General features: G+C 34.4%; 1 protein-coding gene across 1 annotated transcript; it reads right to left on the bottom strand.

Annotated features, from left to right (window-relative positions):
• Positions 1 to 14,255: 14,255 nt before the first annotated feature.
• Positions 14,256 to 23,106, bottom strand: LOC126821819 (actin-related protein 10). Its single transcript, XM_056101041.1, has 13 exons — positions 22,963 to 23,106; positions 22,332 to 22,404; positions 21,941 to 22,020; positions 21,634 to 21,742; positions 21,232 to 21,339; positions 20,589 to 20,656; positions 20,385 to 20,464; positions 20,182 to 20,217; positions 17,383 to 17,462; positions 16,868 to 16,941; positions 16,023 to 16,104; positions 15,555 to 15,756; positions 14,256 to 14,972 (listed from the first exon to the last, which is right to left on the bottom strand). Exons 1-13 carry the CDS (start codon positions 23,037 to 23,039, stop codon positions 14,830 to 14,832), a joined length of 1,212 nt encoding a protein of 403 aa, XP_055957016.1. The 5' UTR covers positions 23,040 to 23,106; the 3' UTR covers positions 14,256 to 14,829.
• Between the last annotated feature and the right edge of the window lie 1,567 nt (positions 23,107 to 24,673).

The following is a 24,673-nucleotide window of genomic DNA, read 5'->3' as shown; positions in this document are numbered from 1 at the left end:
TCAAATTTGAGTTGACAGTTCCATAGTTATGATCATTTTAAGACGTTTCAGTGACCATTTTTGATGCCATCTTGAAAAACCACTTTTCCGGGGGTCCTACTTTGGTAAACTTTTAGTATGTTATAAAGTACACTAAACCCTACCAGAATCAGTTGAGAAACCTTTTGTTGCAATTTTTTTGGGGTTGATGGGGTATTTTCCATATATTGACCTGACTAATGTGTACGTCTTATACCCTAGCGAAACTTAATAATTCATGCCATCTGAAGGACACGTGGAAGATTATGCTACCTGTAACTTCTGGTAATTATCAGACTTGGTTTAAGTCGTGTCCTGCATGCTCCGTGTAGTGTTTCGTTTAATTAGACCCAATTCCACCCACAGTTGTACTAAAGTTGTTCAATATAATATCAGACTATATATAAAACTATAAAAAAAAACCACTGGGTGTTGGGAGGAGGGGATGGGTTCTGTTCAGGAAGAGCCCCTGTCCAGTCACGCCCCCCCCCCCTCGCCTGCACACATGACTATAGAATACAAAATTAGCAGTGCATGATTAAATCTATGTGTTATATATCATATTTATCCTTCTTTTCAATCCCTGAAATTTCAAAATGTAAAAAGAAGAGAAAATGAAATTGTTTTATTCCAAATTAATTTTCATTAAAGATGCATTATGTAATATTAGAAAATGAGCTGACAGTTCAGTTCTCGCTATAATAGTTTAAACACAGATTATGAAAAAGCAATATACTGAAAATTTCAGTCAAATGACTTTATTCTGATGCATTATGTAGAAGATTTAAATATAGTTTAAATATAGATAATGAAAAAAGAATATATTAAAAATGTCAGTCAAATGAGGTTTTTGGTATCTTTCTTTTTAATTTATCACTTTTATAGTGTTTTTGAAAGACTTTAATGAACCACTGAGCAAAACGCCTCACTATCAAATAAGACAATGCTTGGAATTACTTTAGTTAGAAATGTCTAAAGGTCAGTATTAATGTTATAAATTTTCTTGTTGAAATTGATATTGTCATGGTTGTTCCCCCCACCATTTTCAGGTGGTTTCCCCGTCAGCAAATTTTATGCATCAACCAACGGTGAAGAAAAACAACAAAAAATTGTGTTTAATTGTTGCATCAGTTATCAGCGCTGCTGTGGTTATAATGACGCTTGGTGCTATCGGTTCTGTGGCACTTTACCAACAGACCAGAGGTAAGATTTTCATAGGTCGATTCTGGAGTTTATTTCTTGTCAGACAAAGATAATTCTGGGAATAAATGATGAAAATGTATTGAACGTTTGCCATTCTAATAACTCAAAATGATTTATTGTTCTTAATGTTTTGTTTTTAAAAAATAAAGCTGCACTATGTGTTACGTAATATAAAGGGCATCAATCCCTGAGCAAAAATGAGTGTGTATCAAAATAGTCGCCGAAATGAATACTGTGCAAAAGAAAGAACTTCTTGGGAACATTTTGTAATCTCTGAAGATGTTTACCCTTTTTTCCGCGAATCACCTTATTTCCAATTAGTTTTTTCAGGTGTCAAAATCTAGTGATTGTTATCCATAGCACTGTGTTGTGTTATATTTTCAATCGCTAAATAATGCCATTCAAAGAATATTATAGCTAGGCTATTAATTTATTTAAACATAGACATTATAGCCTCATCACATATCACATATATCATAGTCTATATGGAAAATATGTGTGGTTGGGTTCTGTAGTAAATAGACGGTTTTCCACATGTAGATAGACCACTGTGTATCTCGCATCAAAACATAAGGTTTGTGATTTTTTTGTCTGTAATATGGAAATAATAGGAGATAAATGGGTAATAAATAAACACTGGGTTTTAGCGTCCACTCAACAGCACGACTGTCGAGATAATGATATGCCAAATCTTTGTCTTTCGGTGGGGGTTTTAGCAGTAGGAGGAAACCCAGAAAAAGATTAGTTACACAAAAACATCGGTTGAAACCACGACACTCGAATTTATTTTAGACCTTATGATCTACAGCGTACGCATTGTGCTATATATTGAACAATTGTAAGTATATTTTATGTATTTTTAATTTCAGAAATTGTTAGTATTTAAAGATGTGGTTAATAAAGTTTGTTATATTGATATACTAGAAGGTACATTTGAAGAAGGTGTAGCTCTACATGCTCAAAAGGTAAATATCTTTTGTTTTCATAGCATTTAGTAACCAAAGTCAAATAATCGATTAAATATCGATTTTAATCGAAGCCAATTGATTATCGTTTATATCTTTAGTTTTACAGGTTTAATTGATTTGTGGAAGAAGAACTTATCTTAAGCAGTAAAATTCAATGCATAATTATTTAATATTTATGTTTATTATTTTCTTTTACAACACCAATCAAACGAGTACATGTACCAGTAATGAATCAATCGATGGAGATATTTTAAGGAAATTTGCTGGAGATAATATTGCTAACCATTGTAAAGAAATTCCAACATTTTCGGTTATTGATGAAATCGATGGAGGTAACTATAACATTTTACTTGCACAATGGCTATACGAAAAGCCACACATATTACTGTACAATGTACAAAGAGGAGGCTGTCAATCAATGTAAGTACCCTTGTAAAATGTGTGAATTTATTGATTTGAAGGGAGCCAACTCTTGAAATTAACAAGGACCTTTTAACAAAGAATAAACAAACCAGATATCAATGTTAAGTATTCAAATATTCAATTTTATGTCGTAGTTGTTATTGTATGGGTGTAAATTTATTTGTTTTTGTTATAGTTGACGGCGAGTCAAGTAAAGAGATGACAGTAGATTGCACTAACGATGCTTCTAATCCCCTCTGTAGAAACAAGAGAGCTGCACGAACAACAATGGCTTGTCACAGAATTGTCATTCAAATCAAAATCATCATCAGATTATAAAATCAGATAACCCCCCCCCCCCAACTTTAGCCTGCTAAACAGTACGAAATTACCCAGGTTTATGTCAAATAGATTTTATTTGGTGACTAGCAGGATACCCGGCTTCGCTCGGAAGTCATAACTCCGAAACCGGAAGTGGTAGACTAACGCCACCTGGCCTATGTTACTCCCCGATCGGAGCTACCCCTATACCCCAAATTTCAGACTCGGGGCAGACCTAGTGTAGCCAGGATACCCGGCTTCGCTCGGAAGTCATAACTCCGAAACCGGAAGTGGTAGACTAACGCCACGTGGCCTATGTTACTCCCCGGTCTGAGCTACCCCTATACCCCAAATCTCAGACTCGGGGCAGAACTAGTGTAGCCGCCAACCCCGAACAGACAGACAAACAGACAAACGACAGTCACACATATTAGTATATAGAATAGATGTGGAAATGTTTTCGAATCAATCGATATATATTATTTCGGATCGTGGCTATCGACGAAATACATTTTAAAGTAATGATGCGTCGTTTGCATGTTTCGCTAAATATCAAATTTAACCCAACACTCGATAACCCCCCGGCTTGGATTCAATCTGATTTAAGACAGGCCTATTGATTCTGTTCGTCCGTAACAAAATGGGCGCGGACATAGCATGCAGCACAGATCGATAAATTTCAAGTCAATATAAAACTCAGTAATTGTGTATCCATAAAACTGTACCTTGTGTCAGTATAATATTATCTTTGTAAATACTGAACGGAATTGAACCTGTTTTGGTAGAGATTTATCTTTCACAATAATGTTGCTTGTAAGGGATTCGTTTGACGTAATGAGACTTTAAGTGCATATTGTATTTTCTATAGTAAACTAGTGTTTGTATAAATATAATATTAATGTGTTCTATTAACATTTGTTGTTGTTTACAATTTTTTTTAAAGTATAATTTGATACATGTATTATATATTTTTTTTATGATATTAAACATGTGTTTGTAAATATAAAAAATGTGTTTTATTAACTAATTGTTTTCCTCTAGATTGTAATTTGATATATAGTTAGTAATGTGAAATATTCCCACTACTTTACGATAAATTATTCTTACTGTATATTATAATTACATAGGCCCATCAACCAGTTGGCAAGGTATCGACACAGACCATAACGCGAGTTAATAAAAATGAAATGGTGTTTAACGTCCTACTGTTCTGCTCCGAACTGGGCTAATGAAGATGGGCATACGCCATCCAGTGTGCTATGAGGGAAATTTTGCCTCGACACTTGCACTACGGCCTCCTCTTATATCGAATTCCAACTGTCAAGGGATCTTTTACGTGCACGCCAATGTGTACACGGGACCTCGGTTTTTCGTCCCATCCGAACGACTGTTCAGCTGTCTTTGTCAGGCCCTCCGTCCTGCATCACTGACAAGGGGGAACCACGCCGGAAAATCTGGAAGAACTTTTTCGGCCAATGCAGGGATCGAACACCCGACCGTCAGGCCAGCGAGCCAGCGTCTTACCCACTTAGCCAACGTGATCCCCCGAGTTAATAGATGGACTTATATCTGGGAATGAAATGAAATGATCTCTAACAGTTGAACAAATTGTCCAATATAAAATCATGACTGTCTAGCAGAATATTAACAAGAATGCTGCCATTTTTATAGCGGCTACAGTTTCTTTTTAAATTTGGAATGGACGACCCCTAGGGATATTAACGTAGTAGAAAACATTGTGCATGCGATATAAGCTACAGTTTTTAATGGAGTTTTTTCAAGATTGCCGAAAACCTTTTTCAGATTTTAAAGGTTTTCTAAACTGCCTTGATAAAGATATATGACTTGCTGATCGAGGTACAACAGGTAGAGTGGACAACATATTTATGATAAAATAAAACAATTAAAAAGAGGATCTGCCCTGAAGCTATACCCGAGTATAAACGTGGGAAATTGGTTAATATTATTCTGATTGAATAAAAGTGATAAGAAATCGTTTACATGTTACATACAATGTAATTGCCCCCAGTCACAGTATCTTTAATCAACATTGTATCAATAATAATTTTACACGTAGGACATTTAGTTTTTTTTAAATATATCTACGTTAGTACTCCCTTGGTCTTTGTAAGGGAAGTCCGAACACTAGACATCACAAATATGTCCATTAAAGAGGTACGTACATTTATTTTTGTATATATAGGTGCATATGTCACTTTACTTTTTGCTTGGAAAGTTTGCTTCTTGAAACCTTTTTGTTCAACTAAATTTTCAATGTATTCATTTTTTTAAAAAATATATTTATTTAAATTCACAGTAGACCCTCCCCGAGAGTGCATAAAAATTGCTTTGCTACTCATTTTCACATAATTTTTATTGGATTACCTGTGCTATGTTCCTGTGTTGTTGCTGGTTAGTTTTTGTACTCGTATATAGACACCTAGTTTTTAATGTTTTAATTACGGTACTATTAACTGTCAGGTTGAATGTTACATGCCTCCCAATGTTTACACGGAACCTCGATTTTTTGTTCAAAGTATTAGTCGGGGAGCCCAGTGAGATTTAATTAAAATATTGAGTCCAAAAGGTTTGGGGTCTACAATACATATTTAACCACTATATCACTTTGGAAAGGCAAGTCTTAAGTTTTGTAACCTGTGCAAATCGAAATATTAAGACGTTCGGAAATGGTAATTAGATTACCTTAACGAAGTTACGTAACCCATTCTTCAAAAAGGCTGCAAATTTCCAGAATAAAAGTAAATTATAGAGTTTGGGACCACCCACCATCACAAGTAGGCTTACTTTTATTTTAAAAACTTGTATTATGGTCATTTAAAGTTTACATTGATTTCACAACCCCAGCTTGGCCAGATAAACCAATAATACTTCTTTTCATACATTCCAATCTAATCAATTCTTAATGAATAATATATATATATGTATATTTATATATACCCCAATTCAAGATGTTCTTTTATTGCATAAATGTATTCGTATATTTGGTCTCAAAGGCTTTTTGGTCTGAAACTAGACAGACTTCGCCAGAAACATAATATTTTTAGTCTAAAAAAAATCCTTCTTATACATTCTTTTGTCACTTTCTTGTTCACTGGGCTAATTTCCGATTATGTAGGTAATCTTTAGTACCGATGATGGCTCAGTGAATAAAGCGCAGGCTCGCCTTATCAGGAGGTTCCGGGTTCAATCCCGGTGTTGGCCCAGAAAGTATTTCGGGATTTTTTTTAGCATGGTTTACCCTTGTTAGTGGACGAAGGACCTGGCAAGGAACAGCTTATAATTGTTAGGATATGACACAAAAAACTGCGTTATTCCCGTTTTTGTCGTCCGCAAAGGATGCCGAATATTGAAAAAATTGAAATATTTTCGCCTAGGGTATTGCTATATCAAAACATGAGAAGATAACGATCATTATTATATAATCGGTGCCTATGTTTAGGCCAAAAACAACTGTATTCGCCCGCCCCAAGCTTTATGTAACGTTCTATATAGACTGGGCTCTATTATGTACGGTAGTTAATTACGGTAGTTACAACCAAAATATTAGATATGCGATTTCACCCCATTCCCCACACTATTTGTAGCTAAATTTAACGATAATTTGAACTGTTAAGATAGCCTCGCAGGGGTGGATCCAGGAATGTTTCCTGTTCGGGAAATTTGACAGTTGACAATGCATGATGCCACCAACCATCGTCTCCAAATTACGTAGACTGATCATTTTAAAGAGAGAAATCCAACACCCCATTTGACGTCAATTTTTAATATGAATTAATAGGATCACATTTTCATTCAATTTCATTGATGCAAAGCATCAATTGTGATATCATTATCTCACGTTGTGAATGCCCATCCAATCCCACCATGATGATAAAGGATGAACACACGACTGCGAAACTTTTCTCATAAAAGTGTTGTTTTACAATTTTTATTTATTTAGCTGTGCTGGGTCGGGTGTGTGTGTGTGTGAGGGTGTGTGCGGGTGTGTGTGTGTGTGTGTGTGTGTTGGTGGGGAGGGGGGGCAATTAATCTGCCACTGCAGTGGTCTATACAAACTACCGCCCAATCTGATACACTTTCCGGCGAACCTGATTATATCACTATCGATATTTCTATTTTCAGGTAAACATCAGTAAAGGTGTTCAAGGATTGCTTGTATTTAGCATGTGGACGATAACTTCATTTCTGTGTCACTACACTGGAAAACAGTTTTTGAACTCTACAGGATTAACACAGAATGGAAGTTTAAAAGCATTGTTTCTTACAATAGTTCAAATGTTTATGTGCTACTGTTTAACGGATGTAAAGATTCGCTATGACAGAATCTTTGCAGCCATGACAATCACCCATTTCATGGCAACTCTATCTACCAACGTCAGCATGGGTTTGATGTTCGCGTCTTCAACTTTTGCCATCAAACTATTAGAGCCAGTCACCAGCGCTGTTGTTCAAAGAATCGTTCTGTCCATTCCATTGCATCCATCACTTTTTATCAGCTTGCCATTAATCATTGGTGGAGCTGGTATATTCACAGGAAACCCACTCACAAGTCACACGTTTACTGTAGGAACTATGATGGCCTTTCTATCTAACGTTATCTTGGCATTTAGAAATGTGGCTATAAAAATGGATCAAAGCAAATCGACTGGCATGATGTTTGCCTCAACAACTTCGATCCTCATTGTTGTCATGTGTCATTTGGTTATGCTACCGCTACTCTATCTTTTAGAAGCGCGAAGCATCCTAGGGTTAGGAACTACGACTGTTGTTATTTACGCTTCATTATCAAGCATTTTTCATGTGACATATTCTTACATATCAACGAACATTGTATTGAAATTTATGACTGTTTTAAGTCATTCTATAACCAACATTTTAAAACGAGTCTTGGTGGTAATTCTCTTGTACAGTTTTGGGCACCGGCACGCATCCATGTCTAATTTCCTTGGCCTTCTCGTCAGTACTGTGGGTTTGTTTATTTATGTTGGATTTAAAAGAAATCAAAACACACCAAAGGAAAATCAACAAATGAAACCCACACCCCAAGGTAAGATGTTCGTATTTGAGAACTTTTTCTGCTTAAAAAAAGACATAGCATTTACTTCTACATTTAACAAATGGATTTTCGTCCAGGGCATGAATATCGTTTGGTTGATTATTTTAATGTGTTGTTTTATTTTGTAATATAAGGGTGGTGCTGAAGGGGGAAACAAGCACTCATATATTGTTTTGTGAAATTGTTTTAAGAGATTCCGTTATTGCTATTTGTTTTTCAGATAAAAGAGTGTACATCAAGGTAGCTGCATTTTTCGTTGCTCTTGTATGTTGTGGTGTGATTGGTATATCTTACAGTCCTAACTTCACGACTGCAGGCGTCCCGTCAGATTTCCAATCGCTGGCTGATTTTGAATCAAGATCGTTTGGTGGGAACAGTTTTCAGATAATGAGTAAACGCGAGTTACAACCAGACGTTGATTCTGGGAAGTTTGCCAATAAAACAGAAATAAAGCGGTTTCTGGGTGCTCAGTTATCCCGCAATCCTCAAGATACCGATATTCTATCTCCACAACTTGAAACAAACATAGAAATCATCAGAGAAGCACAACGTATCCATTTTAATCTTTTTAAAGATTTGATCGGCCATTTCAAATACGCCATGTTGTTTGACGTCGCAGCATTTGAGAATAAGGGGGATCCCGCCATAACTTCCGGTGAAGTTTTCCTTCTGCGAAGGCTGGGCATAGACATAATTTATTACTGTAATTTTTTTCAATGCAAAGACAATAATTTAGTTTACGCTAAAAATATGAGTGATATCTACACTAAAGAGGAATTGGTTATTCTTATTCACGGCGGAGGTAACATTGTTGGTTATGCTTTAAACGACGTATTGAAATTCCAGATTTTAAGATTATTTCAAGGTTTTAAAATTGTGATTTTCTCTCAGAGTATTTACCTGCGAAGTGACAAAGGTAGACATTTAGAATCGTGTAAACAGAATTACTGCTGTAATAAGAATTTAACTCTCATTCTTCGTGACAGACAGTCTCTGGAAATGGCGCGAAAATATTTCAACAATGGAACAAATTTAGTCATGGCACCCGACATGGCTTTTCAGATAGGTCCAGTGAAACGGTTCATGGCTCCCATGTACGATATTTTGTGGCTTAAACGTAAAGATAGTGAGACTCCGCACTATCAAATCCCTAATCTACCCTCTGATATTACTGTGAAAGTGCGGGACTGGTGGGGATGGATGACACCAAAGGGCGACAATTCAATGGAAAACGCATTTTTAATAGCAACAAATGGGATGCTGTTTCTTCAAAGGGGTCGGGTTGTAATAACGGATAGATTACATGGACATATATTATGCACTTTATTGAATATACCCCATGTTTTAATAGACAATAGATTCAAGAAATTATCAAGTTATCATAATACCTGGACACGTAGCTTACAAAATACAATGATTACCACAGACGCTAACGACGCTGTGCAAATGGCGCTAAAGTTGTTGGAAAAATATAAGCATGACATTCCTCCTATAGCACCATTTATGGAAGTAAATGAACATCCTTACGAGGATAGCCGGGGTCGACCAATAACTCCCACTTTGCCTTTTGAATTTACCAAAAAGAAGAATCTAAAAGTGAAGTGAAAATACCAAAACAGTATAATAGACTATTTAAAAGTATTGATTTGTGCATTAATGTTTGCTTGTCGCCTCTCTCCTTATTTCGATTCCAAGCTGATATTGCCATAATTGTTTTGATTTGCGGTGTTGGGCAAAGCTTCCATGCCGCTAGGCAAAGCATACGAATGGATCGAAGTGTAGCATGGAAGGCATCTTTTCCCATGAACTTAACTAGAATGCTTACTATTTAATGACATAGTCCTGTTCTCAACCTCTGTATGTGTGTGGAAAATATTGTTTTAAAACATTAATCCCAAAGGAGATACTATGGAATTAATTCGACAGTTGATTGTTTACATTTTGTCACTGGTTATTCCGGGTGTTAGTTAAAACCTTTCTATGTCCGTAATGCGGTCCTACTGTCAACTAATGATATACGACAGAAATAAAAAAAAATTACAAAATAAAATGTTTTTGTTTATCAGAATACCGAATTCGCAGCAACAGTGTCCATTAGAATAAATATATGTAAAAGGAAAATCAGTGAGCGGAAAATCAACCAGTCCTATCACGTTATCCTATAAGTTACCATGAGGTTGGCTATAACTCTGCATACCAAGTGGGGATTCATAAATTAGTACGGGAACGTAGTCATTAAGGGCGCATTTGGCGCCAAATGGAACAATGCACCACTCCCCACCCCCATCCTAATATTATAACCATCAAAATATTGCTGGAAAAGGGCGATGTCCCATTTTCGTTTTTCCATCCCGTGAATGCATCTACTTCAAAGTGGTCTAATATAGCCCCTGTCTTCATTAGCCAAGTCGGGACAGAACCGTAGGACGTTAAACCCATTTCATTTCTAATATAGCCTAACTTCGGTGGCTGACTGAATTCCAGTCTACCAATGAATGGTTTACACTCTACGACGAGGGCTGTCGGGTGGGGGTGGGGGGATTTTGAACATTGCAAACGCGTGTTCCTGCTATTTCAGCAACTTCAATGATAATAATAATAATAATATCCATTTATAAAGCGCTACATCAACAAAACGTGTTCATGGCCTACCTGAATTCCAAATAAGAAATCAATCGTTTATTCCATGGAGCGTTACGGCCGCAAAAGTGTTTTTCTTCCCAAGTCCGTGAGTTGTTCAATGGTTTTGCAACCGAAATCCCTTTCCATGCCGACCTGAATTCCAGTCATCCAATTGCAGCTGAATTCTTTTATAATACACCCCCCCCCACCTCCCCATCTCCTGGCTCGTACGCCAATGAACAGAATAATACTGTAAGGGTCATGCATATGCATGCAGTAACCAGAAATAATTTACCGATTGGTCACGCTGCCATATTAATATATTTGGTAGGGCCATATAATAAAATCTCAGGATAGCTTTTAAAACCAACTTTTTGCTGGGCATCTGATTTGGGTTTTTTTATTTTGTCGATTTGTTTAAACTTGATACGGTACTATAAAAAATAAGATTAAGATTCCACAATATAATATATATAAATTTCCAATCGATCACATAACATCGATCTCTGCTGCAGAGTCGTAAAAGCCCAACTATTAAACTATATTTTTAAAAGAAATAATTTCATTATTGCGACACATAATTTGTCTAATTTACTCGCGGTGAGAAGGATTTCAGTCGCTCTCTATATTAAAAGGACAGTCTATTATACGTTTACATTATTATACTTTTATCCCACAAGTTCAATGGGACTACATTATGATAAAATACTCTCATATTATAACATGGCTTCAAAATAAAATTAGCGTAAATCTATGTCCATCATTTTTACCATAACATCTTTGGGTGAATACTCGTTTTTCTGTTCAACTAATTCACTGGCTGTGAAAGAAGAAGAGGAAGAAGGGCATTCTTCAGTGTCTGTTGCTGAAGCTGGTGCTAAGTCTATGGTTGTAAACAAATTTTTCTGGATAGAATAAGGAAGTTCGTCATAAAAGGCACCCTTGGTAGGTGGTAGCCGTGTTGGGGTCTGTGTTTTTGCTAAAGGCGGGTCACTGCAAGTTTTGCTGTCTAAGATTAACCCCCGCTGTCTCAAATCACTAATGATACAATCATGTGATTGTTTAACCAAAGTCTTGTCCAGAATACCCTCGTCGGCTAACTGCTCTGTGATATCCCAGCCTTCTAGTCCAAGACGACCTTGTTTTAAAGGATTCAGACTCAGAGACGGTTTTCTAAGTTTGTTGATGTCCCTTCCCAATAAATAATCTTCGAAACCTTGTGTATGTTCATCGTAAAGCTCTCCCTTTAGTCTGTACATTGGATTCTCATGTACCTCCACATCGCCATTTGAAGAAACTTGACCGGCATCCGACAATAATGGAAACAACTTTTCTTCGATTTTTGAAATTAGTTTTCGAGATGAGTCTCCAGAGCCAGGTCGAAATTCTTCAACGTCTGTTAAACCGTCGCCATTATTTAAATCTTTGTCTCGGCACTGGGCAGTTTTCTTGCTTAAAATCATCGATTTCTGCACACGGGCTCGTGTCTTAGACGAATTAGATCCCATTACTGCACTTGAGTTCAGTTCAATATTGCAGTTGAGTTAGGATTATTAATGAAGCACACAATGGACTTATCTGAATCAAAATATATAACTGACGTAAAAAATCTGACGTCATTATCACTATGACAAGTTATCCACATGTGGGCGAGTGGTTGAGGACTGTACTACATGTATCAGTGCCAGGAGATCAGGGAAACCAAAGACCTTGCTTATCCTCGTTGAGCTTCATAGCAACGATGGTTTGTCGAACTGAAATGAAATGTTATGCCCGAAAGACTCCCGGGAATGTCATGGGGGGAGGGGGGGGGACATAGGAAATTTTGAAAAAATAGATGGCCGAAAACGCGTTTTTCTATTGTTCTCGCCCGTGGGTATCGCAACTATTTATGTGGCTATGGAACAGAATTTCAGATTTGGAGGGAGAATATGGAAGAATAACGTTGCCAATATTATTTCAATGTTCACGTTACAGAATGCATATGTCAGCTGTTCAAAATAGGTATTTTAGTCCTATAACAGTTTGCAATTTCCATTGCTCCACAATGTTAAAATACATAAAATGACATTGGTATTGTGGAGCAATGGACATTGTAAAACTAAAATACCTATTTTGAACTGCTGACATATTATGCATTTTGCACCGTGAACATTAAAATAATATTGGCAACATTATTCTTCCATTGAAGAAAGGTTTGAGGTGGCAGAAAATAATTCACTTCTAGAATTCTCAGCCGATTACCGAAGTCGTGAAGTACGTTAGGGTATGTGCGGAGGGGCATCCCCCAAGAAAATTTATGAAAATTAGACGGCCGCAAACACGTTTTCATGCTATATCAGCACATGAATACAGCAACTTGAAAGTGATCCAATATACCCTTATGTGGGTTTGCAACCGAAATCTCATTCAATGCCAATCTGAACTCCAGTGAACCAATCAACGAGACTGTTGTCAATGAATTCACTGGACGGCATACCAGAAATTTAACTTGCCGCAAAACTGATGAAATACTCATGATGATGCCCATAAAAATTGTCACGCATAAAGCAAGGGGGACAATACTAGAGCGGCGCTAGACTGATTTTAAATGTTTTAAATTTGTATCCATTAGTCAATTTCGATTGCCGAAAAATGGATGACAAAAATAATGACCGATGCCCGAAAAATGTCACACAATGAAGAGAGTTGCTCCAGATCAAAACGTCATGGGCTATAGGGTACTTTTTATTCCCCAATAATATCATTAATTTTATTTTTTCAGTTTACTCGTGTATCAAATAATTAATCATCGATGCCCGAAAAACAACGGTGGAATCTAGATTATTTGCTGTGTATTGCGAGCTTAATATGATAGTGCGCAGTACCATTGACAAGCAACATGCATTAGGCCTAACCCTTCTAGTAAAGATATCCTAAAAAAAGAAAAGTCGTCTCTGTGATTTTTTGCAAAAGGAATGGCTTTCATAGTTTTATAACATTTATTTTAATCAATCATGAGAGCCTTCTGAGCATATGAATTAGTGCCAAAAATGTGCGATAGATGAAAGAGTAATGAATGATGGATACCTGGTGTCGTCGTCCCCTATAGATGATGCCGCATCTATGACGCCACTATTTATAATCTCTATTCTCTTAGACAAAAGAAGAAGAGCACACACCATGGCCAGAAAGAAGTGCTACAACCTACTCTTTTTTCGAATTTCAACTGTCACAAGTTCTTTTACATGCATGCCAATGTGTACATGGGAACTCAACTCAGTTTAAAATAGAACTAGAGGAAGCTCCATTAACAATGAGATAACCCACCATATTTTAAATGGTCATGGTCGAATAAGACAGTTACCTGAAAATGGCGAAAACTAGCTGTGTTTTCGGATATCAAAGATCCCTAATTCACAAAGCAAATCAATCAACACTCAAACTTCATTAAATTGACAGGTTTTTTTTTTGTTTATTTTTTTTTTAGACAAAGAAGTACAGTCATTTTAATATTGTACTTTACTTTTTTATGTATTAGGTGTACTTAAGCTCAATAGGAGAATAAAGAATACAGGTATTTCTTGATATGGCTGCTACAAAAAACAATCATATGATAAATGTATTATAAATACATTTAGAAAAAAAATAAAACAAAACTTAGATAAAAATTTATCATTTTATGACACATAATGCAGTAGTACAACTATGTAAATACAAGTATGCAATACGTTACATTGAATCTATTATACCATCAGAGCAATATTTATTAGAAGACTTATCCCAAACAACCATGGTAATTAAAGGCTATAAAATGTAAAATGCATAAGAAATCTCAAAATGCTATTATGAATTCAAATTTGAAATGAGGGAGACATTATGATCTGATCAGCATTATTTATAACCACTTCTAGTCTCCAGCAAGGTTACAAATACTTTTATCCTGGAATAAAACACTTTATGTGTGACTAAGCAAAAGGTGTTGAAAAATTATTTATTGCACCCATATCCATAGCAAAGAATTCGTCTCACAAGGGAGAGAAGAATCTGTTAAGGCAGGCAAGTACATTATAGACTGGTTACTGGATTGGGTACTCCAAAAAATGTGAGTGAATTAGCAGCATGCATTACATCACATTTTAACATACCTGTACTAGTATGAGTACCTTTAACGTGAACAAACAAATTCTAAAATCAATTATAAATACTAAACAAAAATAACAAAGACAATTAAAGTGTTCATGTTTTCTTTGTTGGTGATTTAACTTCCAGATCTGTATTTGATACACCAACACACCAGTCAGGTACTTTACCACTCTGTAAATATGCTTCTTTTGATAAACTACGACTGGGTAATGTTTCTAAAGCCCCAATCATTGCACCTAGAAATAATTCACAAATTATCAGATAATTAAAAGTCCAAACATTAAGTATTAATTATCAACATGGAAACACTCACCAGCTACAACTGATGTTGTGAAGTAGTAGATTCAAGTAGCAAACAGTAAAAAGCTGTTTAACGTTATTTGTAATGCATTTATGGCTAATGAAGGAAAATTTTGCCTAGATAGCGGCACTACGGTCTACTCTTAAAAAATTATATCAAATTCCAATTGTCAAGGTTTTTTTTTACATGCTTGCCACCGTGTCTCCCACTTAACTTACAGTGGATCATCACGATTATAAAGCCACTCTACAATTGAACAATAGAATTGCTTTAATTAGAAATGTAAACCTACTGATAATTTCCAAACAACTCAATATTTTGAGCTGAAACTTTCATACAAGTTCTTTGGATTATTTCCTTCACATTTTGGGGTATTGTTTGTATACTTTAAGTTCTTAAACCCACTATTATCAACAAGTACGGTGAAATCTGGCACGGCTCCTTTAATATCTCACACTTTTACTTCTTCAAACATGTAACGATTATATTCTATTACTCTGGTAGAACTTGCTCTTACCTCCTAACCATGCAGTATAATTTTCTTTAGATGGTGGTTGATGAAAGCGGAATTGTTTTATACCATATTCTTGTTGGTATTTAGGTAGTTTTAGATGTTCATATAATTCACATTTTAATCTATGATGAAAGCCTGGCAGCATGGTTGTCCCACCCATTATTACAATATTCTCTGCTAACTGTTTCCTCGTATCCACTGGACACTGAAATAAATATATCACAAAACTATCACAGTAGTAAACATTTACTATATATATATTATAAAATACAAGACAGTTCTAGTTAAAATCCTTGTTGATATCTTGATTCCAACCATGGGTAGAGATGAGTGAAATGGGAGTCCTGTGATATACTGATAATATTAAGGGGGCGTGGGGGGAACTGCAATATTGAACTAGAATATTGTGAGAAACTTTCAGTGCAGAACAAATCTTCACTTCAGTTACTAAAAGTCATATTTAAAACTTACATCAATGAGTGAGTCGAGAATCAATGTTACAATGGATCTTTCATCATTATCTTGTTCAAATAAAACTTCTGCTGAATGTTCCCTACAAACAGAAAATAAACAATTATAAATATATTCGACCATACCATCTAATTACTTTAAAGATACTTTCCCACAAAAGTATTTATTTGGTGATTTTTTCCAATACAAGTATGGCAATTTTGGTATACCGGTATATAGAAAGTAGAAACATCCAATCTTACAAGAAAAATACTGGATTGCCTGAAAAATACCCATATAATGCATACAGGACAAAAAAGTAAGGGTTTCCCTAATCGGCAACCCAATGAGTAGGGATATCTGCTCGAGTGACACCAAAGGTTGCATGCAAAGATTGTCTGATCTCTCAGCATTAGTAAGCACTTGATGTATAATATGTTGATAAACTTGATTATAAGATAAAAACCAAACAAAAAAAATGGGCAGTGGATAATCTGAGAATTAATTAGGCTTCGATATTTATGATACATGGGCGGTGATTAAAGACAACATCGTCTTGTATGTGCAATGAATTCTACTCCGGCTTTACACCCGAAGCATGGCTTCTTTAAATAGATTTCTTTAGCAGGGGTATTCCTGAATGGCTTCTTTAAATAGATTTCTATAGCAGGGGTATTCCTCCAAGAATACAATGTTTTGAGAAGGATTGGATGCAAAATTTTGATCGATTAATTAGTTTGAATATGATTTTAGTCCAAATATATCATCAAATCACCCAGTTTGTACACGGGAAGGTATCTTTAATTTGATAATTCAAATTAATACATTTTTACCAACTTTTATTAAAATAATAATAACATCAATACCTTATTTTTCCACTAATATGTAAAACATTACTACCATCTAGTGGATAATTTACATCTGGTGGGGGTGGGGGTAGCTGAAATAAATACAATTTTAACTTTATTAAACATATTTTTGATATTTTAAAAAAAGGGAACTAAATCAAATTAATTGCTAAAATTACTCTTATAATAAAAGGCTTATTGTCATTTCAGAATGTTTAAATCTCTAGCAAACTACAATATTGTGAATAGTGGATCTCTAATAGGAATATCTGTACACAAATGGTTCGATTTTGTTGAGTATTTACATAGATATGATGAATTGAAATTTGTCGACATTCGACAAGTGATGCTGGTGGTATTTTATAGGCTGATCACTATTAACCAATTACTGCTATTTATCCCAAAATTACCAGGTTTCCTGTTAAGTGGACATTAAACCCTATTCCTCTCTACTTAGTCTCTGTCACATATAAAGACTATGCCAAGCAATTATTTTGAATTGATAATGTTTCATATTACTTGTTTTACCATACCTTATTGATATCTCCCCCATAAACTGTTACATCTTGTATTAAACTAGCTCTTTGTGTATTAGTAACAAAACAGCATCGCACTGAAATATGATGCATATTTATTAATGCATTAATGCTCTAACACTGAATTAGACTTAAAAGTGTCTGAGTGTACTTTATTCCTAGTCAGGATTTAGAAACATAGGGGGATTAAAGTCTGGACATTAAGAAATTACATATACATTAGAAAGCAACTATAGTTCTTTCATAATGTCAGTTTTCATTTTACAATGTACTTGACTTTTATTGAGCAGGAGTAATGGCAGCCATTCTTTCTATAACAAGTGATACTAAATTTGATTTGAGGAGTTCACTTAGTTAAAGATGCATTATGTAAGAGCTAAATCTCTCTTTTGATTGGCCTAAAATGTTATATAAATCATTAATTAGACATTTATTTACATGGCAAGCCCATAGTCAACTCTCTTGGCTATTGGATGGTTCTGATTTTCAATGGATTCAAATTAGTAATTTAATTTAAAGATAGGTTGCCAGGCAACTAAACATACGCCCACAGCAGCTAAATCGTTCGAGCGGTCGACAAGAGTTGTCGTATATTTGTTCTTTTGTAGGTAATTAGGGGGCATTTGATAGACAATTTCATACAGATGACATTATAATTTTAGTCGTTTGAGGGTTCACAAGGTTCTAAAAACTAAAACAAGGGCTGTAACTCTGGAAGTAATCTACAGAAATTGTTGAAATTCGACAGACTTTTTCGTTTTACTAATTCAAATAATACATACAGATCAGATGATAACTTTTGTCGTTCGAACGTTCACAAGGTTCAACAAAGTAAAACAAGGGCCATAACTCTAGAAATAATTGACAGAAATTGCTGACATAGGCTTCTTCATTTCACTAATTTAAATGATGCATATGAATTTCATACAGATTGGGTGATAACTTTTGTCGTTCAAGCGTTCACAAGGTTCAACAAAGTAAAACAAGGGCCATAACTCTAGAAATAATTGACAGAAATTGCTGACATAGGCTTCTTCATTTCACTAATTTAAATGATGCATATGAATTTCATACAGATTGGGTGATAACTTTTGTCGTTCAAGCGTTCACAAGATTCAACAATGTGAAACAAGGGCCATAACTCTAGATGTAATTAACGGAAATTTGCTAAAACTCAATAGGCTTGTTCGTTTTACTAATTTAAACGATAACTATAAATTTCATACAGATCGGATAATAACTTTTGTCGTTAAAGCATTCACAAGGTACAACAAAGTTGCACTAATTTAAATGATGCATATCAATTTCAAACAGATCGGATGATAACTGTTGTCATAAGAGCGTTCAAAAGATTCAACAAAGTGAAACAAGGGCCATAACTCTAGATGTAATTAACGGAAATTGCTGAAATTCAATAAGCTTCTTTGTTTTACTAATCTAAATGATGCATATAAATTTCATACAGATCGTATAATAACTTTTGTCGTTAGAGCATAAACAAGGTACAACAAAGTGAAACAAGGGCCATAACTCACGGCGTAATTAAAGGAAATTGCTGAAATTCAATAGGATTCTTCGTTTCACTAATTTAAATGATGCATGTCAATTTCAAACAGATCGGATGATAACTGTTGTCATTATAGAGCGTTCACAATTAAGATTCAACAAAGTGAAACAAGGGCCATAACTCTAGATGTAATTAACGGAAATTGCTGAAATTCAATAGGCTTCTTTTTTTACTAATTTAAATGATGCATATAAATTTCATACAGATCGGTTGATAACTTTTGTTGTTAAGAGTGTTCACAAGAAACAACAAAGTGAAACAAGGGCCATAACTCTAGATGTAATTAACGGAAATTGCTGAAATTCAATAAGCTTCTTTGTTTTACTAATCTAAATGATGCATATAAATTTCATACAGATCGTATAATAACTTTTGTCGTTAGAGCATAAACAAGGTACAACAAAGTGAAACAAGGGCCATAACTCACGGCGTAATTAACGGAAATTGCTCAAATTCAATAGGCTTCTTCGTTTCACTAATTTAAATGATGCATATCAATTTCAAACAGATCGGATGATGACGGTTGTCATTAGAGCGTTCACAAGATTCAACAAAGTGAAACAAGGGCCATAACTCTAGATGTAATTAACGGAAATTGCTGAAATTCAATAGGCTTCTTTGTTTTACTAATTTAAATGATGCATATAAATTTCATACAGATCGGTTGATAACTTTCGTTGTTAGAGCATTCACAAGGTGCAACAAAGTGAAACAAGGGCCATAACTCCAGACGAAATTAACGGAAGTTATTGAAATTAAATAGGCTTCTTCATCTTACTAATGCAAACAACATATATATATTTCAAAACAATCAGATGATAAATGTAGTCTGTAGAGTGTTCACAAGAAATTGTGGACGACGGACGGACGGACGGACCGACGGCAATATACGACCACATTTCATGTGGGCGTATAAAAATGGACTTTCATGACTTTGTTTATTGTAACAACGGTAGCAATGACAATTGAGACTATGCTATTCTTTAAATGGTCATAACTTCGTGAGTGAAGTAATTTGACCAAAATTTTTAATCTATCATCCCTTTTCATTATCTATTTTTTAACTGTCAGCTCTTTCTCTAAATCTTTTATAAAGCATCTTTAATAAACTATGGTATGAGAATCACTGTAAATATCTGATGACATTTGGACAATCAGATTGTTTTTCTATTTGTCAACCTTTTATTTTTTTTTGTCTGAAGAATATACTATAAATATAATAATCATACCTTTTATATCTTCTAAAATCTTATCTGTTATTACTTCTGAAATACAATTTTATACACAAATGTGATCTAGCATATCAAAAATTTCTATCCAAGTATTAAGAAATTAACAATTAATCAACTGTGAAACATCTTTTCATGCTTTCAAATCTTTTATCTAATATTTATTCTTCATAGATAATTCTAATGTTGTACATATTATATACCTGGATTTGAGGATACTGGTTTATCTTCACCTTGAGGTGTTTTTATTGTTCCATGTTCTAGCAATTGAGCCTGTATTCGACTATACAAAACAAAGAAATGGTTTCAGTTATAAAACATACATATGATATTCAGGATACATAAGACTAATGGTCAACACAATAGATAAACAGATTTACACATATTTATGTACATAAAGTTCTTACTTTTGAATAGCTCTTCCACCAAGTGGCAATGCCTGCCAAGCTTTTAACACAGGAACTCCTTCATATACCGTTTATTTGTATTAAGGATTATTTTTCTTTAATACTGACATCAAAATGACTGTTGTTTAAATATCGAACTTTATCTAATATGAAATAATTGATGGACTACTCCCTATGAATTAATAATAAAAACAAGCCAACAGAGAGGCTGATATCCTCCTGTCTCAATCTCAAATAAATAGATTTTTTTTTTTTAAGCAATATTTTTATTCAGATTTGTATCTGAATAGGGATTGGGAACAGGCATAGCCTATATTAAACCCCTCTCCCTAAATAGATTACACTATTAATCAATTACACATTTATCTTTTAGTAAAGCATCGAAAGGAAGGGACAATAAATATTATGTAATGGTTAGCTGAACAAGGTTAATACAAATTCTTGAAATTTCAATGAAAATTCAAACTGTAATGTTTAATTTAGAGTACAAATGTATTTCTTCAAGTTTTAAAAGCTATTGTCCTTTATTGTTTAAATGGGAATTTTTAAACAAGAAATAACACCAAAATATAGATTTTGTGTTTAATGTTTGTAACAAATAAATTGAGTGTACCGAATGTAAGATATTATCTATATAGGATACAGGTATAACTACTGTTTCTTCATAACCAACATCCATAACCAGTCCTATATTACCACCTAATGTTAATAATGCTACCATATGACATGGTGCAAATAAACAACAGCTCACCTACAAAATTTTAACAAAAATATTGTTTAATTGCCATACTGTAAAAATATTTTAAAAAAGGGGACAATCTTCCATTATGTAAGCTCGATCAGTCTACTGTTTCACTTGCAACAGACACAGGTATTTATAATCCAACCAAATTATAAGACCGAAAAATGACAAGTATTCTGTCACATATAAGTACCTAACTGGAGTTTTATACCAGAAAAATAATCTAATCTCTTAGATATTACATAAATGTTTAAATAAATGAAATATTCCCCGTAGTTAATTTATGAAATGAAATCTTCCTACCTCATAATGTTTATATAGGACTTTAGCTAATGTTTCTTTAAAAGCTGTAGGACATAATAGCGATTCAACAACAACAACAGGTCTGTCTTTAGGATTGACTAATAAACTTCTACAATAAAATAATAAACACAATCAGATTATAATGAAAATTTGAACTTCATCAGACAATCATTTAAATCGTTGTTATTTTTAAGACTATAATACTATGGAGCCATTCAGAAATAAACACAGATTTACTTAATAATATGGTTACCATACTGGTAAACAAAGAAAATAAATAGGTTTTTTGTATATACAAAATAAATACCTGAAATATAATTTGTAGAGGAAATCTTTCAAATTTTCATAAAGCTCATCTGTATTAGAATAATCCCACAAGTTATGAGTCTAAAATAATAGTAAAATATAACCGAATCATACAGATCAACATTACCCATTTCAGACATTAGATTTAGAATATGCTTCTTATAAATATACTTTTTATTGACGTTATCTCTTCTTTTCCATTTGTAATGTAATTAAATCAAAAGGTCAACCAAATGAAAATTAAATCTTGAAAATAATAAAACCTAAACTCTGCAAAAACTGCAATATCTCTGGTGTATTTCACACAATCCGATTCATAGCTTTTCTGAAGCTAACGTTATTCTTTTTAATTACAGAAATAAGTATTAAACATTAAATCTTCTTGAGACTACCTTTCCTGTTGTAGCATCAATTACGACACTGGGTATTATACATCTTGGTGCAGTATCAGCTGCTATTCCACACCTGAAATAAATGTTATATTTATATCAGTATATAGGGGTGATATAGGCTTTGTCCTGTTCCTCAATCCTTTCAGTTATCTGAATAAATATTGTTTATATAAAAAAAATACCGGTACATTGTGCACAATGACTGATTAGACCTAATAGTAATAACTAATACAAAAAGAAAATTTTACTGAAATGGTTCAAATTCCCTGCCAATTGTTAATTAGGCCTATAGAAAACAACAAATTTACACAGCTTATTCCTCACATGTCATGACAGTGACATAATACATATGTGTATGGATACAATGAATTGTGGATTCTCATTATTACTAACTGAAGTCTGTGACTGGTCAGTCTGATGCGCCTTATGTCCAAATTTATAATATGGCAATGCCTCTTTAGATTGAATAGATTGGGTGTACTATGTAAACGTTTGATTTAGAGAGCTTAATGTTTATACAGATTCGATGGGAATCAAACGGGCTAGTCCTACAGATCTAGATCTAGTGCAAGAAATTAGAATTTTTAGTTTAGCACTAAAACTTAAATTTAAAAAATATAAGTATACGTACTTCGTATAGGCTCTTCCTATATCTATCACAACAACAGTTTTATCTGTGCTATAAGTTAAGCTTTCATAAAGTGGCATTGTTTTTGCAAAAAAAATAATATATTTTTGTGATGACAAACTAAACCGGAAGCTTCTATTTATTTGGTTTTGGTAAAACAAGAACTCACAAAGGGGCACAACTCATGTAAATCTGGAGTTACGCCACAGTTGTTTTTGACGTCATCTTTTAAACCTCAATGAGCAGGTTAAAAGTGTATGGCAAGTGTTAAATTTAAAGATACTTTCCCACAAAAGTGGTTATTTCCAATAAAAGTATGGCAATTTTGGTATAGATGGTAAGTAGAGACACCCAATCTTACTAGAAAAATACTGGATTCCTTGAAAAACACTCAAGGAGTGCGCACACGACAAAAATAAGGGGGTATCAGCCTGACGATTAAGGGCTGTCTGCTAGAGTGACGTCAAAGGTTGCACAGTAGATTGTCTGAGCTAATAGCGTTAGGGAGCACTTGTTAATTTAATAACCTTGATGGTGAGCGGATGTGGAAAAAGTGACTGACTTAAATGTACAACAGTGGCCGAAATAAACAACCACGGAAAAGGACGTGGGCAGGGGATAATCAGAGAATTTAATAGATTTTGTATAGCTTTGGGTATTTCCTCGCGAATACAATGTTTGAGAGGGATCTGAAGCAAATTAGTTTGAATATGTTTTTAGTCCAAATATGTGAACAAATCACCTTGTTTGTACGCGGGAATAAGGAGTTCAATGTAAAGTAATACAAAATTTTGTTAGTGATCTGAACTCCTAGAAAAGTGGTAGGCCTATGCGTTCTTGAAAGAGATAGGCATGTGCCATATATTACATATTCGATGTTACATTTTAACTTTGGCAGCCTGCATTTTTTCCCTTCAATTCTTTTCTTCAATGCATTAACAATGAGATTTCCTGTAAACACACAGCTAATCATGATAAACCTCAGAGTTGAGAAAATACCACCTTTAATTTCGTGTTTTACTGTAGGTTTTCAGGTTGCTTCCCTTGTTTTCGTTTTAACTGAAGCCTGTATAACTGTCGACCCGGGAATGTACTGTTCAGTGGGTGCTTGATTCAGTCTGCAGCTTGCAGCTTTAATAGCTAAGGTACCTCATCTCGACCCTATGTGTCTCGAGCAAACATATCTTAATGTTTTTAGCGATGTTATTGTAGCTATAGATTTGATAGTGCTATTAAATCAAATGTCAAAGTGCGACAGGAAAGATAACTCCACAAAATCTGTTCGGAATTTACGATCTGATTTGTTGTTTTCAATAGTTGGTGAGATTGTAATGAAGGACAGAATTATCAATATAATTTTTTAAGCATTTAGTGAGACTTATAGAAAAGACTCTTCTAGAATTTTCCTTGACAAACCACGGAGTTATATGTAAATATACAGAACATTTCAGCTTGTAATTATTTTAAACATTGGGAAGAGGGAGATGCACTTATACAATGGGATTTTTTGTTTAGCAATGGATAATGCAAATAGTTAGCTGACTGCTGGTGCGGTTTCAGCAGACCCTACAACATCCTGCCTCTACCTTAATGATACAAAGGTTTAGAAGAATTCTTTGTGGTACTTCACAAAGATGATTCTTTTGAGTTGTGATAAGTGGGAACTTATCCAATATGCATCTTTTCAATTTAGTTATAAACCTGTAAACGGTAA

The sequence above is a fragment of the Patella vulgata genome, chromosome 5 (assembly GCF_932274485.2).
Source record: "Patella vulgata chromosome 5, xgPatVulg1.2, whole genome shotgun sequence".
Classification (NCBI taxonomy): Eukaryota; Metazoa; Mollusca; class Gastropoda; family Patellidae; genus Patella; species Patella vulgata.
The sequence above is the reverse complement of the archived record's forward strand: the minus strand, read 5'-3'. Positions and strand labels throughout refer to the sequence as shown.

Excerpts from the sequence above, each read along its gene's own strand:
- LOC126821819 (XM_056101041.1), bottom strand. The coding sequence starts at position 23,039 with ATGCCACTTTATGAAAGCTTAACTTATAGCACAGATAAAACTGTTGTT. Across the intron at positions 20,657-21,231 it reads AAGAAACAGTAGTTATACCT|GTATATGAAGGAGTTCCTGT; the intron begins GTATCCTATATA and ends TACAAATAAACG. Across the intron at positions 14,973-15,554 it reads TTATACTGCATGGTTAGGAG|GTGCAATGATTGGGGCTTTA; the intron begins GTAAGAGCAAGT and ends AATTATTTCTAG.